Source organism: Sminthopsis crassicaudata, chromosome 1, assembly GCF_048593235.1.
Source record: "Sminthopsis crassicaudata isolate SCR6 chromosome 1, ASM4859323v1, whole genome shotgun sequence".
NCBI classification, from domain to species: Eukaryota; Metazoa; Chordata; class Mammalia; order Dasyuromorphia; family Dasyuridae; genus Sminthopsis; species Sminthopsis crassicaudata.
Genome location: NC_133617.1, coordinates 395,772,686 through 395,796,224, shown reverse-complemented (window position 1 = coordinate 395,796,224; position 23,539 = coordinate 395,772,686). Strand labels below are relative to the sequence as shown.

Genomic DNA, 23,539 nt, shown 5'->3' with positions numbered 1-23,539 from the left:
CTTTTCTGTCTTTATATCACCTTCATTTCCGGTTATATCTCCCTTTCCCTTTCCCTATCCATCCTTTTAACAGAAGCAACCAGTCTATCAACAAAGTCTATTGACTGTTCACTATACATGCCCCTAATCCCCAGTCTAAGAACTGAGTTCATATTCCCCAGGCAAAGAATATATATATCTATGTAAGACTTTGTAAAAGGGAATGTTCCTTGTCAGAACTTGTGTCCAATTTATAGTATTCTTACCTACTTATCGTTCCAATGCTGCCTTGTTCATGAAATCATTCCTGTTAGGTCTTAAACTTATGTGGCATTTTCAGGGTTGTCAAATTCCTTTCATTATCTCAATCCTGTCAAGTAGGTAGCACTATTGTTACTGTCCCCATTTTGCAAATGAGGAAGTTGATATTTAGAATAAGAGATTTGCCTCTTTATTACCTAGCTACAAAGTGAGAATTGATATTCAAACTCAAGTTTTCTGATTCTAAGTCTAGCACATTCTGCTGTACCATATTGCTATTGATTAAAGTAGGAAATGTTGATCTTGACTCTTGTACTGTTGTCCTGTGTATTTTAGATACTTGGTTAAATCTTAAGTATCTGTGATTACCTTAATACAAGTATTTACTCACGTAAAATGTAAACACTATATATGCTGAATTGTCTTTGTGAACTGAAACAATGTGATATAAAACCTGTGTGTTGAGTTGTCTTCATGAGCTGAAACAATATAAATAAAAATCATCATCTGGTAGCCAACCTTCTTAGCTCAGCAAACATTTATCAGATACTACTATGTGCAAGGCACTCTGCTGTTTGCTAGTGATACAAAGACAAAAATACTGTCCTTGCCCTCAAGGAGTTTTACTTTCTACTGGAGGGAAGGCAACAATCATTTATTAAATGCCACCTCCTGCCAGGTAATGTGCTCAACACTATAAGTGTTACCTAATTTTGGGGGTAAAATAATATATGTACATACATGCATAAGAGTTGAAACAGTGCTAGGCACTGAGGGAAGCAGGAAAATTCTCCTTTAGGATCCTTAGAAGGGGATATCTGAACTGTACCTTGAAGGAAATCAAGAATTCTAAGGGAGAGAGTATATTCCAAGCATGACAGATTGGAGATGAAATGAAAACTTTTTGGGGAAGTCAGTGGTTCCTTTTTTCTATAATTTAGGACACTTGAAGAACAATAGTATGAGTAGAACTAGAGGAGTTAGTGTTTGTGAAGCACTCAGGAATCACTGAAAATTTTTGCAAAGATCAACGTGGTATCAAACCTGTGCTTTTAGGCAGATTATTTTGATAGGTCTGTGATTCATAGTTTGAAACAAGAATTGGGAAGCATTGAAGAATATTTAGGTTAAAACAGAGGATAAATTTGAGGCACCAGGACTAAAATGACTTTCTCAGGATCACACAATGAGTTATGGCAGTTGTATTAATAGAACCTGGGTTTCCTGACTTCCAGTCTTCTCCTGTGTTCTCCTCCTCATCTAGAATCCTCTATCTTACCATGCTTTTCTTTCTGCTACCCCTAGTATGAGAGCCAATATCAGGTTAGCTCTTATAGTGGATGAATGTATTTAAGAAAGCAAATTACACAGCCTGGTATTTTCTTGGTATGCATAGAATTAGAAAAAGGGAATTGGATATTTTGAAACATTATTTCTAACAAGTCTGAAGAATTGTCTTCTAGACTCTATTTCTATCTCAAGACTACTTAGTGAAGTGAAAAGAGTACTAAATTTGGAGACCTGGATCCCAGCTTTGTTAATTTTTTTTTTTTTTTTTTTAGCTGTTTAGCTATGGGTATGTCACTTTTTTACTCCTGTTTCCTTTTCTGCTAAATGAAAAGGATCTGCTTGAAAATCCAGGTTCCTTTTAGCTCTTAAGAATTAATTATGACCATTGACTTCTAGGTATCTTATCTTCTAGATTCAGTATATCCCTTCCTCTGGACTGTCAGGATTAGAAAACTGATAAATCAGAGGCATGTTATGAACGTTGTTGATCTGGATTTCTTTTAGACATTTGGCAGTCTTTTCAGATATTACTGCGAATAAGATGGAGAGAAAGGGACTAGATGATAGTACGATTAAGTAAAATTTGAAACAAATTGAGTGTGTAACCTACCTGACTCAAAGAGATGGTTAATGAATAAGTGTTAACCAAAGGGCAAGTCTCTTGGGAAGTGTCTTTCCTTAACCTTGTTCTGTAAATATTTTTTATTAGTGTCTTGAATAGACAACATAGTTATGGAATTTGTTGATGGATACAAATTTGAGAGTAGTTATTCATTGAATGGTGGAATAATGATACAAAAAATATCTTGACAAGCTAGGAGGATAAAGTAAATGAGATTCAATTTAATAGGGACAAAGGTAAAATTCAGAAAAAAATTCATTGCATAGATATAGAATAAGAGAAATGTGGTTAGACAAGTTCATTTGAAAAAAACTAATGATTTTTGTGGGTTTATGGATAATTTATAGAACAATAAGATTCCATTACTTTCATATGCCCATAACTTATTCAGCCATTTCCCAATTGATGAGCATCTACTCATTTTCCAATTCTTTGCTACCACAAAAAGAGGTGCTACAAAAAAAGAGCTAAACATTTTTGCATGTGTGAGTTGAGTTCTTTTCCCTCTTTTATGATTTCTTCCCCTCCTCCCCCCTTTGAGGCTGGGGTTAAGTGACTTGCCCAGGGTCACACAGTTAGGAATTGTTAAGTGTCTGAGACCAGATTTGAACTCAGGTCCTCCTGAATTCAGAGCTGGTGCTCTATCCACTGCGCCACCTAGCTGCCCCTCTTTTATGATTTCTTTGGGATACAGCTTTAAAAGTGGAATTGCTGGATCAAAGGACTTGCACAGTTTACAATCCTTTGCTCATAGTTCCAAATTGTTCTCCAAAATGGTTGAATCATTTCACAATTATACCAGCATTAGTGTCCCAGTTTTCCCACATCCCTTTTTAAGAAGGATTTTGGAAAGCCCAAGTACACATCCACAAAAGGAGGTGATCAGGATGGGCAAGTAAACCTAAACTTGTCTTCTCTCCCAACTTTACTGTTTCAGTTGATGGCACCAAAATATCTTTACCACCTTGGCTTAAAACCTCAAAATTCTCTCTGATTCTTTTGCCTTCTCCCTACTTTGCTCCTGTCTAAATAAGTCCTATTGATACTGTCTCTTCGATCTTCATTTGTGTCTGTCACTTTTTTCCTACTCACATGGTCTCAATCCCAGTTCATGACCTGGGTACCTCTTGCCTAGCCTATTGTAGAAGTTGATGCCCATACCTTATCATCTCTTTTTACCATTATTCACATAGCTATTAAGATAATTTTCTTAGTGCAAGATTTAACCACATCTGCTATGCTATAGAGGGAATTTGACTTCTTTTCCCTATTTTAAACTGTAAACTTTATAAGGGCAAAGATTATTCCTTATCTACATAGTATGTATTTCCCCCTCTTCACCATACTCTGATCGTACATAGTATATACAATTTTTTTTTGTTTTTTTAATTATAACTTTTTATTGACAGAACAAATGCATGGGTAATTTTTTACAACATTATCCCTTGTACTCACTTCTGTTCCGACTTTTCCCTTCCCTCCTTCCACCCCCTCCCCTAGATGGCAGGCAGTTTTGTACATGTTAATTATGTTATAGTATATCCTAGATACAATGTATATGTGTAGGATCGAACAGTTCTCTTGTTGCACAGGGAGAATTGGGTTCAGAAGGGAAAAATAACCTGGGAAGAAAAACAAAAGAAGCACAATGTTTTTCACAGAGTAGGCACAATGTTTGTTGAATGAATCTGAGACTTACACATAAGTCCCTTCCAATTCTGAGATTGTAAATGTTGATTCTAGCTTTTTTCCCCCTTTTACTGCTTTTTTCTCTCTCATTTATGACCTTGTCAACACCATTAAGTTTAATTATCTCGTGGTGATGACTCATTGATTTATATATCCAGCCCTAATTTCTCTCCTGAATTCCAGTTTCACACCACAAATTGCCTCCTGGACATTTTGAACTAGTTTCATATATATTACAAACCCAAACACATCCAAAACTGAACTTGTTATATTCCCTCCCCATCCCCTAAACTCCATGGCTCTTCTAAATTTACATATGGTGACATCCTCTACTCCTTACTCCCCAAACCCTACAAACCCTACTGAGTTTCCTCAGTATTAAAATAGAGATAATAACAATACTTTATTCTAGGGTTGAGGATCAAATGAGAAAATATTTGTAAAGCACTAAGATACTTAGCACAGGGCCTTGGCACATAATAGGCTTTATATAAATGTTATTATTATTATTATGATTACCAGGGAAACAGATTCCAAGAGATGAAATGGATAAGTCTAACATTTATCTGGATATCTCCTTTTTATTATAACTTTATTCACTTGCATCATAATGTATTAGAGATTACCCTAAAGACTATCTGTGTCAATTAAATACTAGTTTGGGCAAATACCAAACTGGAAGGATTTCAGGTATGGACTTGGTGACTGAGTCTGTGGTCTGAAAATCTCCAGAGGATTGATTATTGTCTAGGTGCTATAGCCACCTTTGAGGCCCAAATGCAAGAGGTAAAAAGTCACCTAAGATTGAAGCACTGAAGTATCCATTGTATTGCATTGTCTATCTACTCTGATTGAATAGATCACAGCTTTCTTCAGTTACATTCCAGTCATGCTTATCTAAGCAGATGGGAGGGTTGAGTGGGGAGAGGGATGTGTCTCAGTCTTTGTTTCTTTGCTTGATTCACAGCTTATCAATCATCAGTAATTCCTCCCTCTTGTGACACAGTTGAGAAGATAACACTTTATTTTCTTCTAGTTATTTTCAGATTGGTGTCTCCTTGAGAGAATTTTGGGGATATCTCTCTCATCCACAATCCATTTATAAATGATTTTATAGAATTCCTGGCTAAAACTTCCTTTTACAGCTGTCTATCCTGTCTATTTTGAGTTGATTCCTATTTAGCTTAAATTTCTGAGGCTCACATTTATCTTTTATTGTGCTCCCAAATGCTGGCAACTCCCTGGTTGGGACACCCAGTCCCCTTGTGCATTGACTATGGGAAATCATGTCTTATGAGACTAAAAGTTTCCATTTCTATAATGCTTATAATATAGTATATTTGTATACAAAATACACTATATTGTATATAGTGATATATATATGTATATATATACATACATATATACATATATATACAAAGTACTATGCTGCATTTTGATCTTAAAAAAGATACAGATGAAATGACAGTTCCTGAACTCAAAGACCATTTTTTCTACTGGGAGATACAATGCATGCATAAATAAATGTGTTACAAGAAAAATTGGGGGCATGAAAAGTGTTAACAATAAGGGGGAGAGGGAGCCAAATCTGAAATGATTTATCTGAGCATTGAGGGAAAACTAGGATTATAAGAAGCAGAGTTCTAGCCGAGGGACCTATGGGTTTCTGTGGCATGGACTTGTGATTTCTTTAGTGTGGGAATCTCCAAGTATGGAAACTTTTCCCACTATTCACTCCTGGTGAAAAAAAATTTCAACTACTTCCCTTCAATTTAAGAGTTCAAGAAATTTCCCATGACACTTATGGCAGGGTTTCTTAAACTTTTTCCATTTGTGATCCCCATTTTGCCCAAAAAATTTTTACATGACTCCAGTTATATAGCTATATAAAATAGATATACAAATTAGACATTTACTGATAATAAACCATAATTTCTTGATCCTCATATTCAGTTGCAAGGCTCAATGTAGGGATCCAAATCACAGTTTAAGAAGCTGGGACTTAGGAGTTAACCTGCTTGCCCTTGGTCACACACAGTAATAGGTGTCAGAAGCAGAACCTGAACCCCAAGGCTGAACACTTAACACCAAGGCTGGCCTTCTATCCACTAAAGCCTCATTGCTAGCATTGTCTCTGTCTTTGCAAAGACAAAATCAAAATCAACTCTTCCTTTAAAAAGCTTAAAGATGGAATCTATGCCATAAGTCAGCATAGAATCAGCAAATTTGAAAGTGCATATAAAGTGAGTCAAGAAGGAGAATGTGCTAATAAGTCTGTTAAGGAGAATCTGGTAAGGCCTTGTGCCACCTGAGCTACATCTGCTAGTATATTCCACATGGGGTGGCAGCCTGTGGGAAGGCAGAGGTAGGCAATGGACGATTGAGCTTAAGGAACAGCTAGTAGACCAGTTTAGTTGATAAATTTGTGAAGGAAAATAACATTATGTCAAGTCAATAAGCATTTATTAAACATCTACTCTGGGCCAGTCATTGGTAATACAAAGGTAAAAAACAGCCCCTGCTCTATAAGCCTCCAGTCTGATGGGGAAGAAAACACAAATCACTGAGAATACATTGGAAATAATCTCAGGAGAAAGGCGTGAAGGTTAAGGAAAACTGGGGAAAACTTCTTGCAGAAGATGGGGCTTTAGCTGACATTTGAAGGAAGCCAGTGAAACCTGGAGGCAGAGATGAAGAGGGAGAGAGTTCCAAGCCTTGGGGGTGGGGTGGGGAAGCTAGAGAAAATGTCTGGAGTCAGGAGATGAAGGCCAGAGTCTCTGGATCTCAGTATGTGGAGGGGAAAAAGGCATAGGAAAGGGACTAACTTCATAAAGCAGTTTAGAAGCCAATAGATTTTATATTTGATTCTACCTACAAGATAAGAGATAAATGTGAATCTCATATTGATATTTGATATTTAATTAATGGAGGTAAAAAGAAATCTGTTTGAGAGCCAAGTGAACTAGAGTGAGTGGGGAGAGATGAGTCAGGGAGACCAGCCAGAGAGACCAGGGAGACTTGCATGAGTGTGACAGCAGTCTTAGAAAAGAGAAGGGAGAATACAAGAGAGACATTGCAAAGGATAGAAGTAATAGGAATTGGCAATGAATTGGACATGGGTTAAGATCGAAGAGCTAGGTTGCAAGCCTAAGTGGCTGAGGTGGTAGTACCTTTGACAGTAACAGGGGAGTTAGGAAGAGGAAGGGGATTGGGAGATAGGAGAGGAAAAAGTAAGGACTTTAGTTTTGGACATGTTAAAATGTAAGATTTTTATAAGATGTCCAGTTCTAGATATCCAATAAGCAGTTGGAAATGAGAGAGTAGAGTTTAGGAAAGAGGTTGGTTCTGGACAGACTCCTCTTTATACATATGATCATTGAATCCATGGATTGTAAGTGGTATAGAGGAAGAAGAGAAGAGGGCCTACAGTAGAGCTTTATATTCTGTGGGGAATATCCACGATTAGTGGGTGAAATCTGGATGAAGATCCAGCAAAAGAGACGAAGAATGATCAGTCAGGTAGGGAGGAGAACCGGGAAGGAGCCATGTTACAAAAACCTAGAGAAGAGAGAATAACAAGATGAAAAGGGTGATTGACAGTGTCAAAGCCTGTTAGAGAGATCAAGAAGGATGAACTAGAATGATAAGTGGAAACCAGATTATAAAGAACGTTAAAAGCCAGGCTAAGGTTTTAAGGAACTTTAAAAGCCTGAGGTGTTTTTAATAGAGGAGCAACAGGATCAGGTCTGTCTTAGATTATTTAAGCAGCTGTGTGAAGAATGGATTAAAAAGTGAGAGACCAGAAGTAGGGAGACCAGCTCATAGACTACTCTAATTACTATCCCAGAGAGAGTATGAGGCCTGGAATCAGAGTGAAGGATGTGAGCAATATTGTAGAGATACTCATTTGGAGAAGGCTTGGGTTTAAGGAGAAGATAGTTCCATTTTGGACATGGCTTTTTTCACATGTACTTGAGACATCCAGAAATTAGATAATGAAGCCTGACTGGCATTCAGGAGAGTTATTAGGGATGATCTTCTGACTGGGTCTTCTGACTCCCAATCCAGTGCTTACTTCATTCTGTTCTGCTAACTCATCCGTAAAACAAGGATGTTTGTCTTTTTACCCTTACCCAGTTCATAAAATGATCCAATGAAGTCACAAATCCAGAGCTAGATCAGGGGCCACATCTCATTCACCTTCCTCTTTTTACAGATGAGGAAATCGAACAAATACTTAATTTTCTCTTTTAAGTCCAGCTGTGTTAATTATGATTATGATTATAATTCCTACTTTATGGATGGGGAAACCTATCTGCTCCTAATCACAAGGCTAGCAAGCAGCAGACCTGGGATTTGAACTCGGATATCCAGACTTTTACCCCAGTTTTGTTTCTGCTTAGCTGTTTATATTTTTTTAGGTGTCAAATACCCCTGTCCTGGAGATTCCAATTAGTGTTTAATAAATGGTTGTTGTATTGAATCAGAACAGTTGAAATGTCCGAGGAAAGTGCTATTATAGTTTGGAATGGTAACAGCCATCTTTTGGCAAAACAGCTAAACTCCAAATGACATCATGTAGTTGGGATGCTTAGAGAAAGCACTAGGACCATGGCCAGACTGAAAAGACAGGCACATCAGTGAGTGTTCACACTGGACTTCTGTGGCATTTTATGTTTAAAATGTAATGTCTTCACTTGGTTTAAAATACTGGTTTCTGTCAAAGCAAGCACTCCTGTAGCTCCAATGACTTGAGAGGAGGTATTTTTCCAATCCTTGAACATTCATCAGCCTTCTGTTCCCCTTTAATCTTCCCTCTTAATCGCAGCTCTGAGAATAAGTTTTGGTCTCAAAATAACTAGATTGTCTGGTCAGATGTTTTAGGACATGTGGCAGCCAGATGGACTGTAGTGAAGTTTATTCTTTCAAGAAAGTAATGGCTTTTGCTATGGAAAACTCCATAGCATTTAACTCTTATTCTTCCTGATGGTCCTTGGGCCCTTACCTCCTGCTGCTTTGAAAAACAGTGCCAATTGATGGAATACTTTGTACTTTTCCCAGTCATCACTGTTTTCTAAAGAAGGCAATTAGTAAAGAGCACTCACTAGACTTCAAGTCAGGACACCTAATGTATTCTCTGTCTTTAGAAAGAAATAATTTCCCTTCTCTGAATATGTTTTATAATCAGGAAAAGGAGGGACTTGTGTGAGATTGTTTCTTCTTTGCCTATATTCTTGTGTTGCTAGAGAAGTTATGGGTCTAGTTGGTAGCAGGACGGTGGTCTTTCCACTGTGCCATAATGCCCTTTAGTCTCCATGGAAATTTTTAAAAATAAGTTTTTATCGATGTCATCTGTTTTTCATATTATCACAGTTATCTCCTATATCCCTCTAGTTCTTCCTTCCAGAGAAATATCCTATATAACAAATCATAAAAAAGAGGGGAAAAAAATCACCGCAACTAATGAATACATTAAAAACATCTGTAATATGTATACTTGAGGACCTCCCAACTCCATGAAGGGGTAGATTGGAGATGTCATCTCATATGCGTTTCTCTGAATTCCTCATATTAGTCACTTTTTGCAGTAAAATAGTACTCCATTATATTCATGTTTCAGTTTGTTTAGTCATTACCCACTCACTGGGTACTTCCTGTATTCCTTTTTTGTTTTTTCCACCAAATCTGTTACTAGTGTTTTGATATATAGGGGACCTTTATCTTTGTCTTTGACCATATTGGGTTTTATACTTAGTGGTGGTATTGCTATGTCAAAGGATATGAACAATTTAGTGACTTGCATGGTTCCAGATAGTTTTCTATGATAGCTGGACCAATTCCTAGTGCCACAAATGATATATTGTGTTTATATCCCCACAGGTTCTCCTGTATTAACTATTTGTTTTATCATCCATGCTGAAATGATGATTTTTTTTTTTTGATTCACAGCCATATAGTGTCACTATGAGTATCCCTTTTAAAGGGATGGATTTCCAGGGGTAGAAGTTTAGCACTGTACTGTACATTTTCTCAAATGTAATACAATCTGTCCTTTTCCTCTTCCATCTTCAACTTATTGTTCATCTCCTCTGCAGGTCCAATATATATATATATATGGACTCATTTGATTGGTTGCCTTTCTATTTTCATGTCCTACTCTAAGTAATATGTATTTCTTGTCTACTTTATTTTTCTAGTGTGTAGTAGACTGTTCTCATTCACATTGCTGAGACTTTCTCTGATAAATGTGTTTAGAGTTCAGTGGCTTGATGCAATTAGTATGAATACATGAATGAATGAAAAAAATTAAGTGCTTATTATGAAGATACAAATAGCAAACCAAGATTGTCTCTGCTCTCAGAGAACTTACACTCTTATGTGGTAGCTAAGAGGTGTAATGGATAGAGTACTGGACATGGATTTAGGAAGACCTGAGTTGAAATATGGTCTTAGACTCTGGGCAAGTTTGCCTAAGTTTCCTTATATCTCAGGGTTGTTGTGAAGATAAAATGAGATATTTATTTATTTACTTTTCTGAGGCTGGGGTTAAGTGACTTGCCCAGGGTCACAGAACTAGGAAGTGTTAAGTGTTTGAGACCAAATTTGAATTCAGGTCCTCCTGACTTCAGAGCTTGTGTCCTATCCACTGTGCCACCTAGCTGCCCCTAAAATGAGGTATTTATAAAGTGCTCTGCAAACTTAGAAGTGCTATCTATAAATCCTGCCGGTTCTAATCATTCTTGTTATTGGGTGAGGGATAAGGTAGTCAGACCTGTACTTTCATTTTGGCAGCTGAATAGAGGAGAAATTGAAGTGGGGAAAGACTAGTATAGAGCGAATTGAGAAAGTAGTCATATAAGAAATGGTGATGGCTTGGACTAAGTTGATGTTGTATGAGTGGAAAGAAAGGAAAGTCTAGGAGAAATGTTATGAAGATGGAAGCAACCAGACTTAATAGCAGACTGGATATGCAGGATGAGTACTTGTGAAAAATTGAATATAACACCAAGAGTAATATATTGCCTGGGTGACTTGGTTGGTTGGTTGTTGTCCTTACTTCTCAAAGAAGACCAAAAAGACATTATTATATTAGAGTCAAATAAGTAGGTCCAACTGTGCCCAATCAGACTGATTCAAGCTCAGAGTGCTCTGCCATGGAATGGATACAAATTGTCCCTATGAATATTCGGGGTGGATTCTCTAACTTTGTGCATCTCATGTTTCTTCTGAGCTAACCCAATTCTGCTTTGCTCCTAGAGTACTGCACCTTCTCTGATGAGGGCTTACCATGCTGAGTGGTCCTGTGCCAGTGTCTCCCAGTCATACAATCAATTCTAAAGTTCTTCAGACCTTAAGAGTGTCCTTGTATCATGTTTTCTGATCATCTTGTGAGTTCTTGCCATGTGAGAGTTCTCCATAAAATAGTGTTTTTGGCAAGTATACATTTCACATTCAAACATTTTGCCAGCCCAGTGGAGTTGCGCTATCTGCAATAGAGTTAGAATGCTTGGCAGTTTAATTTGGGAAAGAACCTCAGTATCTGGTATCTTATCCTACCAGGTGATCTTCAGACTCTTCCTAAGACAATTCAAATGGAAGCAATTCCATTTCCTAGCATGGCTCTGGTAGATTATTCAAGTTTCACAGGCATACAACAATGAGGTCAACACAACAGCTCTGTTGATCTTCAGTTTTCTAGTCAGTCTAATATTTCTCTCCCACACTTTCCTTTGGAGCCCTCCCCAAACACTGAGCTAGCTCTGGCAGTGCATGTGTCAACCTCATTATCAATGTGGACATTACTGGGAAAGTATATTGCCAGGGTAAATGAGTTTATCCACAGCATTCAAAATTTCTCCATTTGCTATAACCCACAGTTCCACTTATGGATGATGTGGTGCTGACTGATGGAATACTTGTGTTTTTCTGGCATTAATAATTAATTAATTAGATGTTTTTCCCCGGTTTCATTCAAAACAAATTTTTCACATTGTTTTTAAGATTTTTGACATCTATGGGTTTTTTTTCCTTATTTCCACCCATAATTAAGAAACCACATGTGAAATTATGCAAAACATTTCCATAAAAGTCAAGTTGCAAAAGAAAACATACATCTTCCATTCTAATGAAAATAAAAACCCTCAAGAAAAATTAAGTTAAAAAGAAGGAGAGAGAGAAGTAGAGAATGCTTCAGTCTGTATTCAGACAAATCAGTTCCTTCTATAGGTATGGATTGGACTTTTCATCATAAGTCCTTCAGAGTAGTCATGAATGATGTAGCAAAGTCATTCACAACTGGTCATCCCATAACATTTGCACTACTTTGTATACAGTATATTTAATTTTGTTCATGGAGGACTTTCCAGGCTTTTTTTCCCCCTGAGAGCATCCTGCTCATCATTTCCCAGAGAACAATAATATTCTATACAAACACATATTTGGTGTTAATTATTAAGCCAAAATTAATATAAGCAGCAGAAAATCAATTAATGCTTTATTACATCTTAACCTTCAATGGCTGCTTGAGTACCATCTAGAAGAATGGTATTGTCTTCAACAATTATTAGAGAAGAGTGCATGTGAGAAGGTTTTGCGAAAAAAAGATAATGAATTCTGTTTTAGAACTGTTGAGTTTGAAATGGCTATGTGATATTCAGTTTAAGATATCCAGAAGACATCTTCATTATTACATTTTTTAAAAAATGCAAAATAAAGAAATGCATAATAGATTTGCAGTTTCACACATAGTCTTTCTTTTTATGTAATATGTATATTTGATATTTATCAAGTATAGGTAAATTTTTTTTTAAAATGAGAGGGCTGGACTCTGATCTCTATTTCATTTCTTTGTTTTAAGAACGCAAAGGGGTGAGGTAGATAGTATTGGCTTTGGCAGCACATATACTAAAATTATAATGAATTAGTGTGATCTCTATACCAGGATGATGTGAAAATTCATGGAGCATTTCTTTCTTTCTTTTTTTTTTTTATTGGGGATGGGAGAGAAAGAAAAGAGCACTTGTGAATGTACCCATATGTGACATAGTATTTGGCCAGGCCAGATTTAGAAGTCACCCCAGTTTTCCTATAAGCTATAGTTCTCAAGAAGTCTTATGTTCCTTCATATAGCTTCAAACACATTTCCTTACTGAGCCACTAGATTCCAGTTTGTGTTTGTACTATGGGAGACTTGTTGGCAGACTAGTAATGTGGGATCCCTGCTCTGTGGGAGGAGCTGAGTAGATTTATATTAATTTAATTTCTTTGAACTAGTTTTTCCTCATAAGATATGCCCTGCCTGTCTCCTTTTCATATAGCTAAAAAGGTCATGCAAAAATTTACTTTTTAAAATAAGTGCTTAGGATATTTATATAGTTATCAGTAGGAAGAGTGTGAAAAAATTGATAAATGATTGTTGATTTTTCCACACTTAAAGCAAAGTGATGATAAGTCTTTGGAAAGCTTTTCTTTTCTTTTCTTTTTTTCTCCAAACTGTCCTTTTACTCCCATTTCAGACTTTATAAGAAACAAAATTTAAAACTCCGTGTGTATGTGTGTGGGGGGGTTTTTGAAGCCACAAAAGGATTAGAACATATTTTAGGATGATCATTTATTAAATATGCTGGGGGAAAATCAGTTAGCCCCTCTGGATCTTCATTTCCTGTCTTGTAAAATGAAAGGGTTAAGTTAAACTGACTTCTTGAAGTTTCTTCTGGTTCTGACATTTTGTTATAGCTTAACATACTATGTTCTGAAATCTCTTCTAGTTCTGACATTTTGTGTTCTGAAATTCTTCCCAGCTTTAATACTCTGTATTGTAAGATTTAATTCTTTCCAGTTTCAACATTTTAAGAATCTTGTGGTTCCTGATAACCATTTCCTTACCCTGAGGTTTATCTGTGGCTTAACTCACTTGTTTTCTTGTTTATCTTTTGGGGACTGCTAATTTGAAATCTAGGCTGCTCTGCTGATACTCCCATCCCCACCCCAGAGTGGAAAGAGATTACTTTCTATGTATAAAGAGTTTTGTTTTTGTTTTCTTTTCCAATCCAGCTTTCTAGAACAATGCTGCGGAAAAAACCACGGTTATCAGAGTCAAAGGCCGGCCAGAGTCAGCCCAAGTTGGATTCCCTGGGGGATTACCCACTTGCCTCACCCAGGAGTCCTGCTCCAGAATACAGTATCTATTTCACTCGCCAGAAAAGCAACAGTTCCCGGCTGGGACCTGAGTTTTTTGATCAGCCTGCAATCGCCCTGGCCCGGGCCTTTCTTGGACAGGTAATTTGCCTGTAGCTCCTTCGATTTAGGACAAACCTAGAATTTGTTGAACCTCAATTTAGGACAAACCTAGAATTTGTTGAACCAAGATGTTTCTGCAGGTTTTCATTCAGCATTCTATAGTGTGTATTAAGATTCCACTATATGTAGCATGCTAGTTTCTGAAAGAGATAATAAGTTTAGATATGTCTGACCTCTCATGCATCTTATAATTTAGAAAAAGGATTATATATGTGTACACTGATAACTCTAACACAAAGTAAAATGTGATATGTATATAAAAGAAGAATAAATTTATAGCAGTCAGGGGATCGCTTCTCATTGGGAGAATCAAGGAAGGCTTCATGAAGGTGATCTTTGATCTGGGCCTTTCAATATGGATAGGATGTCAGCAGTTATGATGGGGTGGGGTGGAGTATTTCTGATAGAGGGAACAACATAAACAAAAGTGAGGTGGTGGGAAAAACTTAGGATGTATTTGGGGGTTGAACAGCTTGGTTAGGTTAGAGCAGTGGTCCTCAAACTTTTTAAGTAGGGGGCCAGTTCACTTTCCCTCAGACTGTTGGAGGGCCGGACTATAGTAAACACAAAAACTCATACTCTGTCTCTGCCCCTCAGCCCATTTGCCATGACTCGGTGGGCCGCATCTGGCCCACGGGCCGTAGTTTGAGAGCTCCTGGTAGAGCATCAATTGTACAAATGGGGATTACTGTGAGATAAGGTTGGTGTCATATAGTAGAGGCCTTTAGAGGCAAAGTATCATAAATTCTGAGTTAAAAAGGACTTCAAAGAGTCCATATGGTGTGAGTTATGGAGTTATGGAGTCCCCCCAAAACAGCTATCCCAATTTGCACATGTTCAGAGCCCAGAAGAAAAAAAGAAATAGATCCAGAAATTTAAATTGTTCTGCCTTACCCTTCTCTGGCTTTACTCTTTGATGGGAATTGAAGTGTAAAATTATTGAATTGTAGAGTGCTGGTGGTATAACAAACTACAGAGCTTATTGAGTTTAGTGCTTTTTCCATTTTTTTTTTTTTTTTTTACAATAAAGAAATGGAAGCCAAAGGAAAGAAAGCTGCTTGCCCTCAACTTGTGATCATTTGATAAGTGAATGCAGACTTGGCCATAGTCTTCTTGACTCAGTCCAGTCTGATGGTTCAGGTCCCCTTCAGGTTGTTAGGATAAGCAGAAGATACAGGAGGATTTTGGGTCTTGCTGTTGACACTTCCTAGCTATGTAACCCTTGGGCAAGCTATTTCCTCTTGAGTTTCAGTTTCCTTATTTGTGGGGCATGGTCTGTCAGCAGACAGGAAAGGAAAGGGTTAACACAAATTGAGAGTTTAATCTTGTCACCATAGGTTATCCTCTGAGATTGGTGGAGTAGAGGTGAGCCATTTTATCATCTGAGATTGGAGCAATGGAAGAAGACTATTTTATTCTCTGATATTGAAGCAATAGGGGAGGATTACCTTCTTTTCTGAGATTGGAGCAATGGAGGATGGGCATTTTATCATCTAAGATTGGAACAATGAGGAAGGCCATTTTATCATCTGAGATTGTAGCAATGGGGGCAGATCATTTTATCATGAGATTGGAGCAGTAGGGGAGAACTGTCTTATTCTCTGAGATAGGAGCAGTGGGGGAGAGTTGCCTTTTCTTCTGAGATTGGTGTAATAGTCAGGGTTAGGGAAATGGATGAATTCATAAGAATTTTTTGAGGTTGGGAGGATAGGAAATGAAAGGATTGAAGACAGCTGGGTAGGATTTTCAATCTATTTAATAAAATAGGAGGTAATGTCATCTGTTTGAGAGGGGACTATTGGGATAGAGTTGAGAGCTTGAAAAAGAAGATTTGCTTATAGCCTTTGTAAAAAGAATGTGATAAGGAATGAGTTAGAAATGAGTAAAAGAATTATTTCAATGTAGTGAGAGCCAATTTGAGATTATATGATAGGAATTTGTAGTGGACTCAATCAATAGAAATGTTATGACTTCCTTTAGCAGTTTGAGAATCACAATAAGGGTAAAGAACCAAATAGAATTAGTGAGGGAAAATGGGAGAACTCTAGTTCTATGATCCTAGGAGGAGATTCTGGGCAGAAAGAGGAATTTCAGCCTTGTTCTGAGACGTGGTAGGCTCTGTTGGTAGATATGGTATAGATGTGGAGGTCATGGGAATTTGTCTAGTTAATAAAGCAAGAGTTAATAAAGCAGACTGGTGGTAGGGTCATCATTATTAAGATGGAAGTTACCAAGGATGCAGTCAGGAATTGGGGTGGAAAGGAAGATTGAGACAGGTGGTGATGTCCTTGAAGAAGGACCTGGAATCAGTAGCTAGATTTGGACAGAGTGGTATGAATGATTGATATGAACTTCAGAAGCAAAAGGGTTATTGAATGATGGTGGCAAAATGAAGGTTTGAAACTAGCATAACATGAAAGTACAAAGGAAGGAAAGACAATTTGTAAGTAGGTTGAGGGACAGGACCAAGGAAGTGTTCATAAAGGAAATAGCATTGGAAAAATGAGCAGAATTTTGACCAATGGAGATAAGAGAGGGATAGCTTTCTGAAACTGTGTCAGCAAAGTTGCTCTCCAGACAAGAAATTGAGGAATATCTCTGGAGGATGATGAATGATTCACTGTGGTTAGTTCTGGTCTTATTGGAAGCCATCATAGGAAGCTCCAGCAGGAAGCTGATATAAGACTCCTAATCCTAACGTGATTTTGGGACCTTTTGCTCTTGTTGTTATAAATCAAGAATACTTATTGCTACTACAGAACTTTCCCATGTTTGAGGGCCTGTGATGTATAATAGATGAGTCACTACCTCAAGTATCTAGGCAGCACAGAAAGAGAGCTGAGTCTAGAGTCAGGAATTCCAGGGTTCTAATCTGGTCTAAGGCACTGACTAGCTATGTGAATCTGGGCAAGTTATTTAACTACTGTTTGCTTCGGTTTCCTCAACTATATAAAAATAGCACCCACCTTCCAGAGTGGTTGTGAAGATCAAATGAAATATTTGTAAAATGCTCGGCATATAGTAGGCACTTATTAAAAGTTTCTGTTTCCCCTCTCCTCTCTGTTCTCTTTTTTCTCTTTCCTTTTCTTTCTTCTTTTCCCCTTTCCTTTCTTTTTCTGTTGCTTAAGGAGTGGTTAATGATACTGAAAGTTCAATGTGAACTACCATTGTAACATGGCAACCAAAAAACTAATGTAAACTTAGTCTGACTTAAGAAAGGGATGGTATCCAAAATAATAAAGATAATAGTATTATTATCATCAATATTTTGTCTGTACTGGTCAGAGTGATTTGGAGTATTGCATGCCATTGTAGAAGGCCATGGACAACCTGGAACAGATGCCAAGGAGATTGAGGGGCCTTGGATCCATACCATTCTGACTGAAGGAAATAGGGATGAAAACAAAACTTGGGGGCCATAAGAATATTGGCCTCAATATGTCTGAAAGAGACTTGTTCTACTTGGTCCCGGAGTGAAGAACTAGGAGTGGTGGTAGAATTTGCATAGTGGAAGATTTCAGTTGAGTGTCAAGAAAAACTTATTCATGATTCCAGCCACTTTTTACGGAATAGGCTGCCTTGGGAGGTCTTCATTTAGTATCTGGATGACCACTTGTTGAGGAGGTTGTAGAGGATATTTCTGTTAAGGTCTGGTTTGGAAGAGATGGCTTCCAAGGTCCTTCCAACTCTGAGCTTCCATGGTTCTATTTCTGTTCACTTATCATAAGTTTCTTCCTGCCAGATAGTACTAGGAAGCCTATTGCCATTCTTTCTCCTTAACAGAGAATGAAATGTGACTCTTAAGTATCTCTGTTTGAACAGCCCCTTTCTTGGTTTTCAGGTGGACACTCCTTCCTTTATGTGTTGGGGTCTCAGAACTTTGATTACCAGCATTCAGTAAGTACCTTCTATGGATAAATCACTGGGATTAGTTCAGGAGACACAAAATTAAAAACAGTAAGTTCTGCCTTTAATGAATTTTAATTTCACTGGTAGAGATCTGGTGCATATTAATAAGTATGTTACAAAGTAGAATATAGAGTTCAAGGTAGGAAGGCGGAGTAGTCCAGGCATGGGGAATAGCCAGTGCAATGGCATAGTGATGGGAGATCTCATGTGTAAGGAACAACTGGATGACCACTCTGGCTTCCTGTATGTGGAATAAGTTGGCATTGAAATTGTGTTGTAGAAAGATTACAGGACTTTGAATCTGGAACACTGACACTTTAATAGTCATGCAGCCCTGGGAAGTCACTCATTCTTTACCTGCCTCAGTTTCTTTAATTGTTAAATGGAGATAATAATAACACCTACCTCAGAGGGTGACCACTGGTTGAAGGAACCAGGAATGAATGAAAACAAAACCTGGGGACCATGAGAGTATTGGCTTTAATGTATTTGAAAGAGACTTGTTCAACTTGATTTCCGAGTGAAGAACTAAGAGCAGGGGTAGAATTTGCATAGTGGAAGATTTCAGTTGAGTATCAAGGAAAACTTCTTCATGATTCCAGTCACTCTCTATAGAATGGGCTGCCTTGGGAGGTCTTCATTTGGCACCTGGATGACCATTTGTTGAGAAGGTTATAGAGGATATTTCAGAGTACTGGGCTAGGGCAGAAAGCTGGGACAATGGGACATTGTCCTTAGTTCAAAACTGGTTCCAGACACTAGTTGTATGACCTTGCAAAAATCATTTAAGCTTCTTTAACTAGTTTTCTTATCTGTAAAATGAACTAGAAAAGAAAATGGCAAACTACTCTAATATTTTTGTCAAGAAAATCCTAAAATGGGGTCAGAAAGAACTAGAAATTGACTGTACCAGAACCATAACCTCTTTGGATAATTGTGGAGATCGAATGATTTAACATATATAAAGTGCTTTGTAACTATAAAATATTATGTAAAGGTTAGCCATTGTTACTGTTCCTATTGTTAATGAGATGGAAAGAAGGATCCGTATTGGAAAGGACTTTAAAAATTGAAGAGAAGACCTTTTATTTGTTCATAGAGACAAAACCTCATTTCTTTATTACCTAGTCTTAATTATTGAATGGGTGCAACCTCAGTTAAACTGAGACCTGCTAAAGACCTTAGCTTAAAAAGGCCAAAGGCTCCCATGCATCTGAGACCATCTCCAGTCATCCTGGTCTATATATATGTTCTTGCCACTGGACCTAGATGGCTATGGAAGAGAAAATGAGGCAGGTGACTTTACACAGCCCTCCCCCACTTAAATCCAATTCCCTTGGCACTATTTGAGCTCCTTGAAGGAAGAGAAAAAATTCATTGGGAAGGAATATGTAGCATGTAGGAGTTAGTCTGGACCAAGGTATAGACACAGAAGACAAGAAAGGGTGGGGACTGGCTAGTTGATCAGGAATGTAAGGTACATGGAGAAATGTGAAGTAAAATGTAGGTTAGAGTCAGATTGTAAAGAACCTGAACTACTAGGTGAAAGACACTATTTATCCTAAAAGAACCTCTAAAGATTTTGAGCAGTGGAGTCAGATCTGATAGGAGTTTTCATACCAATTTGAGGGTCCTTAGGTAGGTGCCTTTGGAAGGAGAATAAATGTTAGGTTGAGCATGCTTATTAGTATCTCCGAAAAGTGCCAAAGCTCTCTCCAGCAGAAAGCAGAGCAGGAATAGAGATCTGGCCAAATGTCTATCTAAAGAGGCACTATCCTAAAGCAAAGGTGAGGAACCTTTTTTTCTGGCAAGGGCCATTTAGATATTCATAACATCATTCGTGGGCTATACAAAATTATAGTACTTATAGAATTCAAGCCGTGGAAGGTTGTTGTGCCTAGCTTTCAGCTTGTCATCACCTGCAGTTGCCTTAGCAAATGATTTCATGGCTCTTGTATAGTCTGTGGGCTGGATGTTCCCCACCCCTGGTCTAAAGGATGAATCCCATTTCCAGGCAGTTTTATAAAAGCCATGTGGCGATTGGAGAATAAAAGAGAGCTTGGATTAAGAGCAGAGGAGCAAAGTTCAAGGCCTTGAACTCTGGTGTTCTGTAATCAGTAGCCATTGGACACATGTTTGTTGGATAAATGAAGGAATTACTATTTTGCACAATGTAAAAACATGCTCCTACTGGCTCTCCCTCATTTGACGTCTTAATACAAAGTTAGATGGACAATTTTAAAGGATATCATAAAGGAAGTTTATGATTTGTGCTTTAGCCTGGAGATGTGTCAAATGAGGCTAATAAGTCATTTTCCTATCTTCTCAGGTGTTAATGAAGAGAGTTCTTTGGAAGCTTTAAAGTGTGGTATAGACATGTGTATTATTGCCTCATGCTTTAGGTTGTGACTCTGGCCCTCAAAGGGCACTTGCTCCAAGAAGTTAGTGTTAGACTTGATGGATTTTCCTAGTATGCCTCCCCGTGTAATGATTGTGCCAGAGAAAGACCTGTGCAGCTGTTGGGAATATGGAGCTCTAAGAGAGACTTCCTGGAATTTCACTTTAGGGGATTTTCTTTCTCTTCCGGCAATTTCCATTTGTTACATAAAAAGACCCTCTCTGCTGTTTTCTGTTTTCAGCTGAGATTGTTAGTGTTGGATCCTGGCTGAGCTTGCTAGGGGATGCTCCCTAGAGAGAGGCACGCCCAGGCTGGGCTGTCAGGCAGGCAAGGAGAGGGATGGGTATCACGAAGCAGATCTGGTGGTTTTTCCTGCCAGGCTGGTCAAGGGCACTGGGGGAGGTAGAAGCAGGGAGCTTCCTCAGGACAGAATCCTGGAAACAAGGGAATTCTGTGAGAGTTGTTCATGGCTGCTGATCATCTTCCCGGCCCTCATTATTGCTAAACCAGGCTTGTAGCGGTAACCTCCTGAGCACCCCCCCCTTTCTCCTTTCAGTTCCCCTTTCCAGTCCATTCTGTACATGCTGCCAGATACACCTCTCCTCCCAATAATAATAGCAGCTCACATGTCTCTAGTGTATTACAGTTTGCCACAGGCTTTTCTCACAAGAGCCATGGGAAGAATCTGTGGCCTATATTTACCATGTTGGTCTTTAGTATGCCACAGTGGTTAGAGGGCTGACCAAAATACCTTTAAGGTCCCTTAGAATTTTCTGCTTCTGGCTATGATATTTACTAATTTAGCATAGGTTTCTTAATTTCTCTGTGCCAAATGGGAATAAAAATACTTATGCTACTTATTACATAGGATTGTTATAAGGAAAGTACTTCATTTTTTTTTATTATAGCTTTTTATTTACCAGATATATGCATGGGTAATTTTTCAGCATTGACAATTGCCAAACATTTTGTTCCAATTTTTCCCCTGCTTCCCCCCACTCCCTACCCCAGATGGCAGGTTGACCAATACATGTTACATATGTTAAAATATAAGTTAAATAGAAATAAACAATATATGTATACATGTCTAGACAGTTGTTTTGCTGTACAAAAAGAATTGGACTTTGAAAGAGTGTACAATTATAGCCTGTGAAGGAAATAAAAAATGCAGGCAGACAAAAATAGAGGGATTGGGAATCTTTATAGTGGTTCATAGTCATCTCCCAGAGTTCTTTTGCTGGGTGTAGCTGGTTCAGTTCATTACTGCTCTATTGGAACTAATTTGGTTCATCTCATTGTTGAAGATGATCATGTCCATCAGAATTGATCATATAGTATTGTTGTTGAAGTATATAATGATCTCCTGGTCCCACTCATTTCACTTAGCCTCAGTTCATGTAAGTCTCTCCAATCCTCTCTGTATTCATCCTGCTGGTCATTTCTTACAGAATAATAATATTCCATAATATTCATATGCCACAATTTATTCAGCCATTCTCCAATTGATGGACATCCATTTAATTTCCAGTTTCTGTCCACTACAAAGAGGGCTGTCACAAACATTCTTGCACATACAGGTCCCTTTCTCTTCTTTAAGATCTCTTTGGGATATAAGCCCAGTAGTAACACTGCTGTGTCAAAGGGGATGCACAGTTTTATAACTTTTTGAGCATAGTTCCAAATCTCTCTCCAGAATGGCTGGATGTATTCACAATTCCACTAACAATGTATCAGTGTCCCAGTTTTCCCACATTCCCTCCAACATTGCGCATTATCTTTCCCTGTCATTCTAGCCAATCTGACAGGTGTATAGTGGTATCTCAGAGTTGTCTTAATTTCCATTTCTCTGATTAATAGTGACTTAGAGCATCTTCATATGACTAGAAATAGAAATAATTTCTTTGAGAATTGTCTGTTCATATTCTTTGACCATTTATCAATTGGAGAATGGCTTGATTTCTTATAAATTTTCTATATATTTTGGAAATGAGGCCTTTATCAGAACGCCTGTAAAAATGCTTTCCCAGTTTATTGCTTCCCTTCTAATCTTGTCTGCGTTAGTTTTGTTTGTACAAAAACGTTTCAATTTGATATAATCAAGATTTTCTATTTTGTGATCAGTAATGACCTCTAGTTCCTCTTTGGCCATAAATTCCTTCCCTTTCCACAGGTCTGAGAGGTAAACTATCCTATGTTCTTCTATTTTATTTATAATTTCATTCTTTATGACTAGATCATGAACCCATTTTAACCTTATCTTGGTGTATGGTGTTAAGTGTGGGTCAATGCCTAGTTTCTGCCATACTAATTTCTAATTTTCCCAGCAGTTTTTGTCAAACAGTAAGTCCTTATCCCAAAAGCTGGAGTCTTTGGATTTGTCAAATACTAGATTATTAAAGTTATTGACTATTTTGTCCTTTGAACCTAACCTATTTCACTGATCAACTAGTATATTTCTTAGCCAATACCAAATGGTTTTGGTAACCACTGCTTTATAATATAGTTTTAGATGTGGTACAGCTAGGCTACCTTCATTTGAATTTTTTTTAATCAGTTCCCTTGAAATTCTTGACCTTTTGTTTTTCCATATGAACTTTGTTGTTATTTTTTCTAGGTCATTAAAATAGTTTTTGGGGAGTCTGATTGGTATAGCACTAAATAAACAGATTAGTAGTATTGTCATCTTTATTATATTTGCTCGCCCTATCCAAGAGCGTTTAATAGTTTTCCAATTGGTTAGATCTGATTTTATTTGTGTGGAAAGTGTTTTGTAGTTTTGCTCATATAATTCCTGATTTTCCTTTGGCAGATAGATTCCTAAATATTTTATATTATCAGAAGTTACTTTAAATGGAATTTCTCTTTGTAACTCTAACTGTTGGATTTTGTTAGTGATATATAAGAATGCTGCTGACTTATGTGGGTTTATTTAGTATCCTGCAACTTTGCTAAAGTTGTGGATTGTTTCTAATAGCTTTTTAGTTGATTCTCTGGGGTTCTCTAAGTATACCATTATATCATCTGAAAAGAGTGATAATTTGGTTTTCTCATTACCTACTCTAATTCCTTTAATCTCTTTTTCTTCTCTTATT

General features: G+C 37.6%; 1 protein-coding gene across 1 annotated transcript in view; it reads left to right on the top strand.

Moving 5' to 3' along the window:
* Positions 1-23,539, top strand: part of MPG (N-methylpurine DNA glycosylase) — a 71,507-nt gene that overhangs the window by 7,483 nt on the left and 40,485 nt on the right. The window contains exon 3 of the mRNA XM_074279844.1: positions 13,895-14,119. Within this exon, the coding sequence (XP_074135945.1) occupies positions 13,895-14,119 (225 nt within the window). The remainder of the gene's footprint in view (positions 1-13,894; positions 14,120-23,539) is intronic.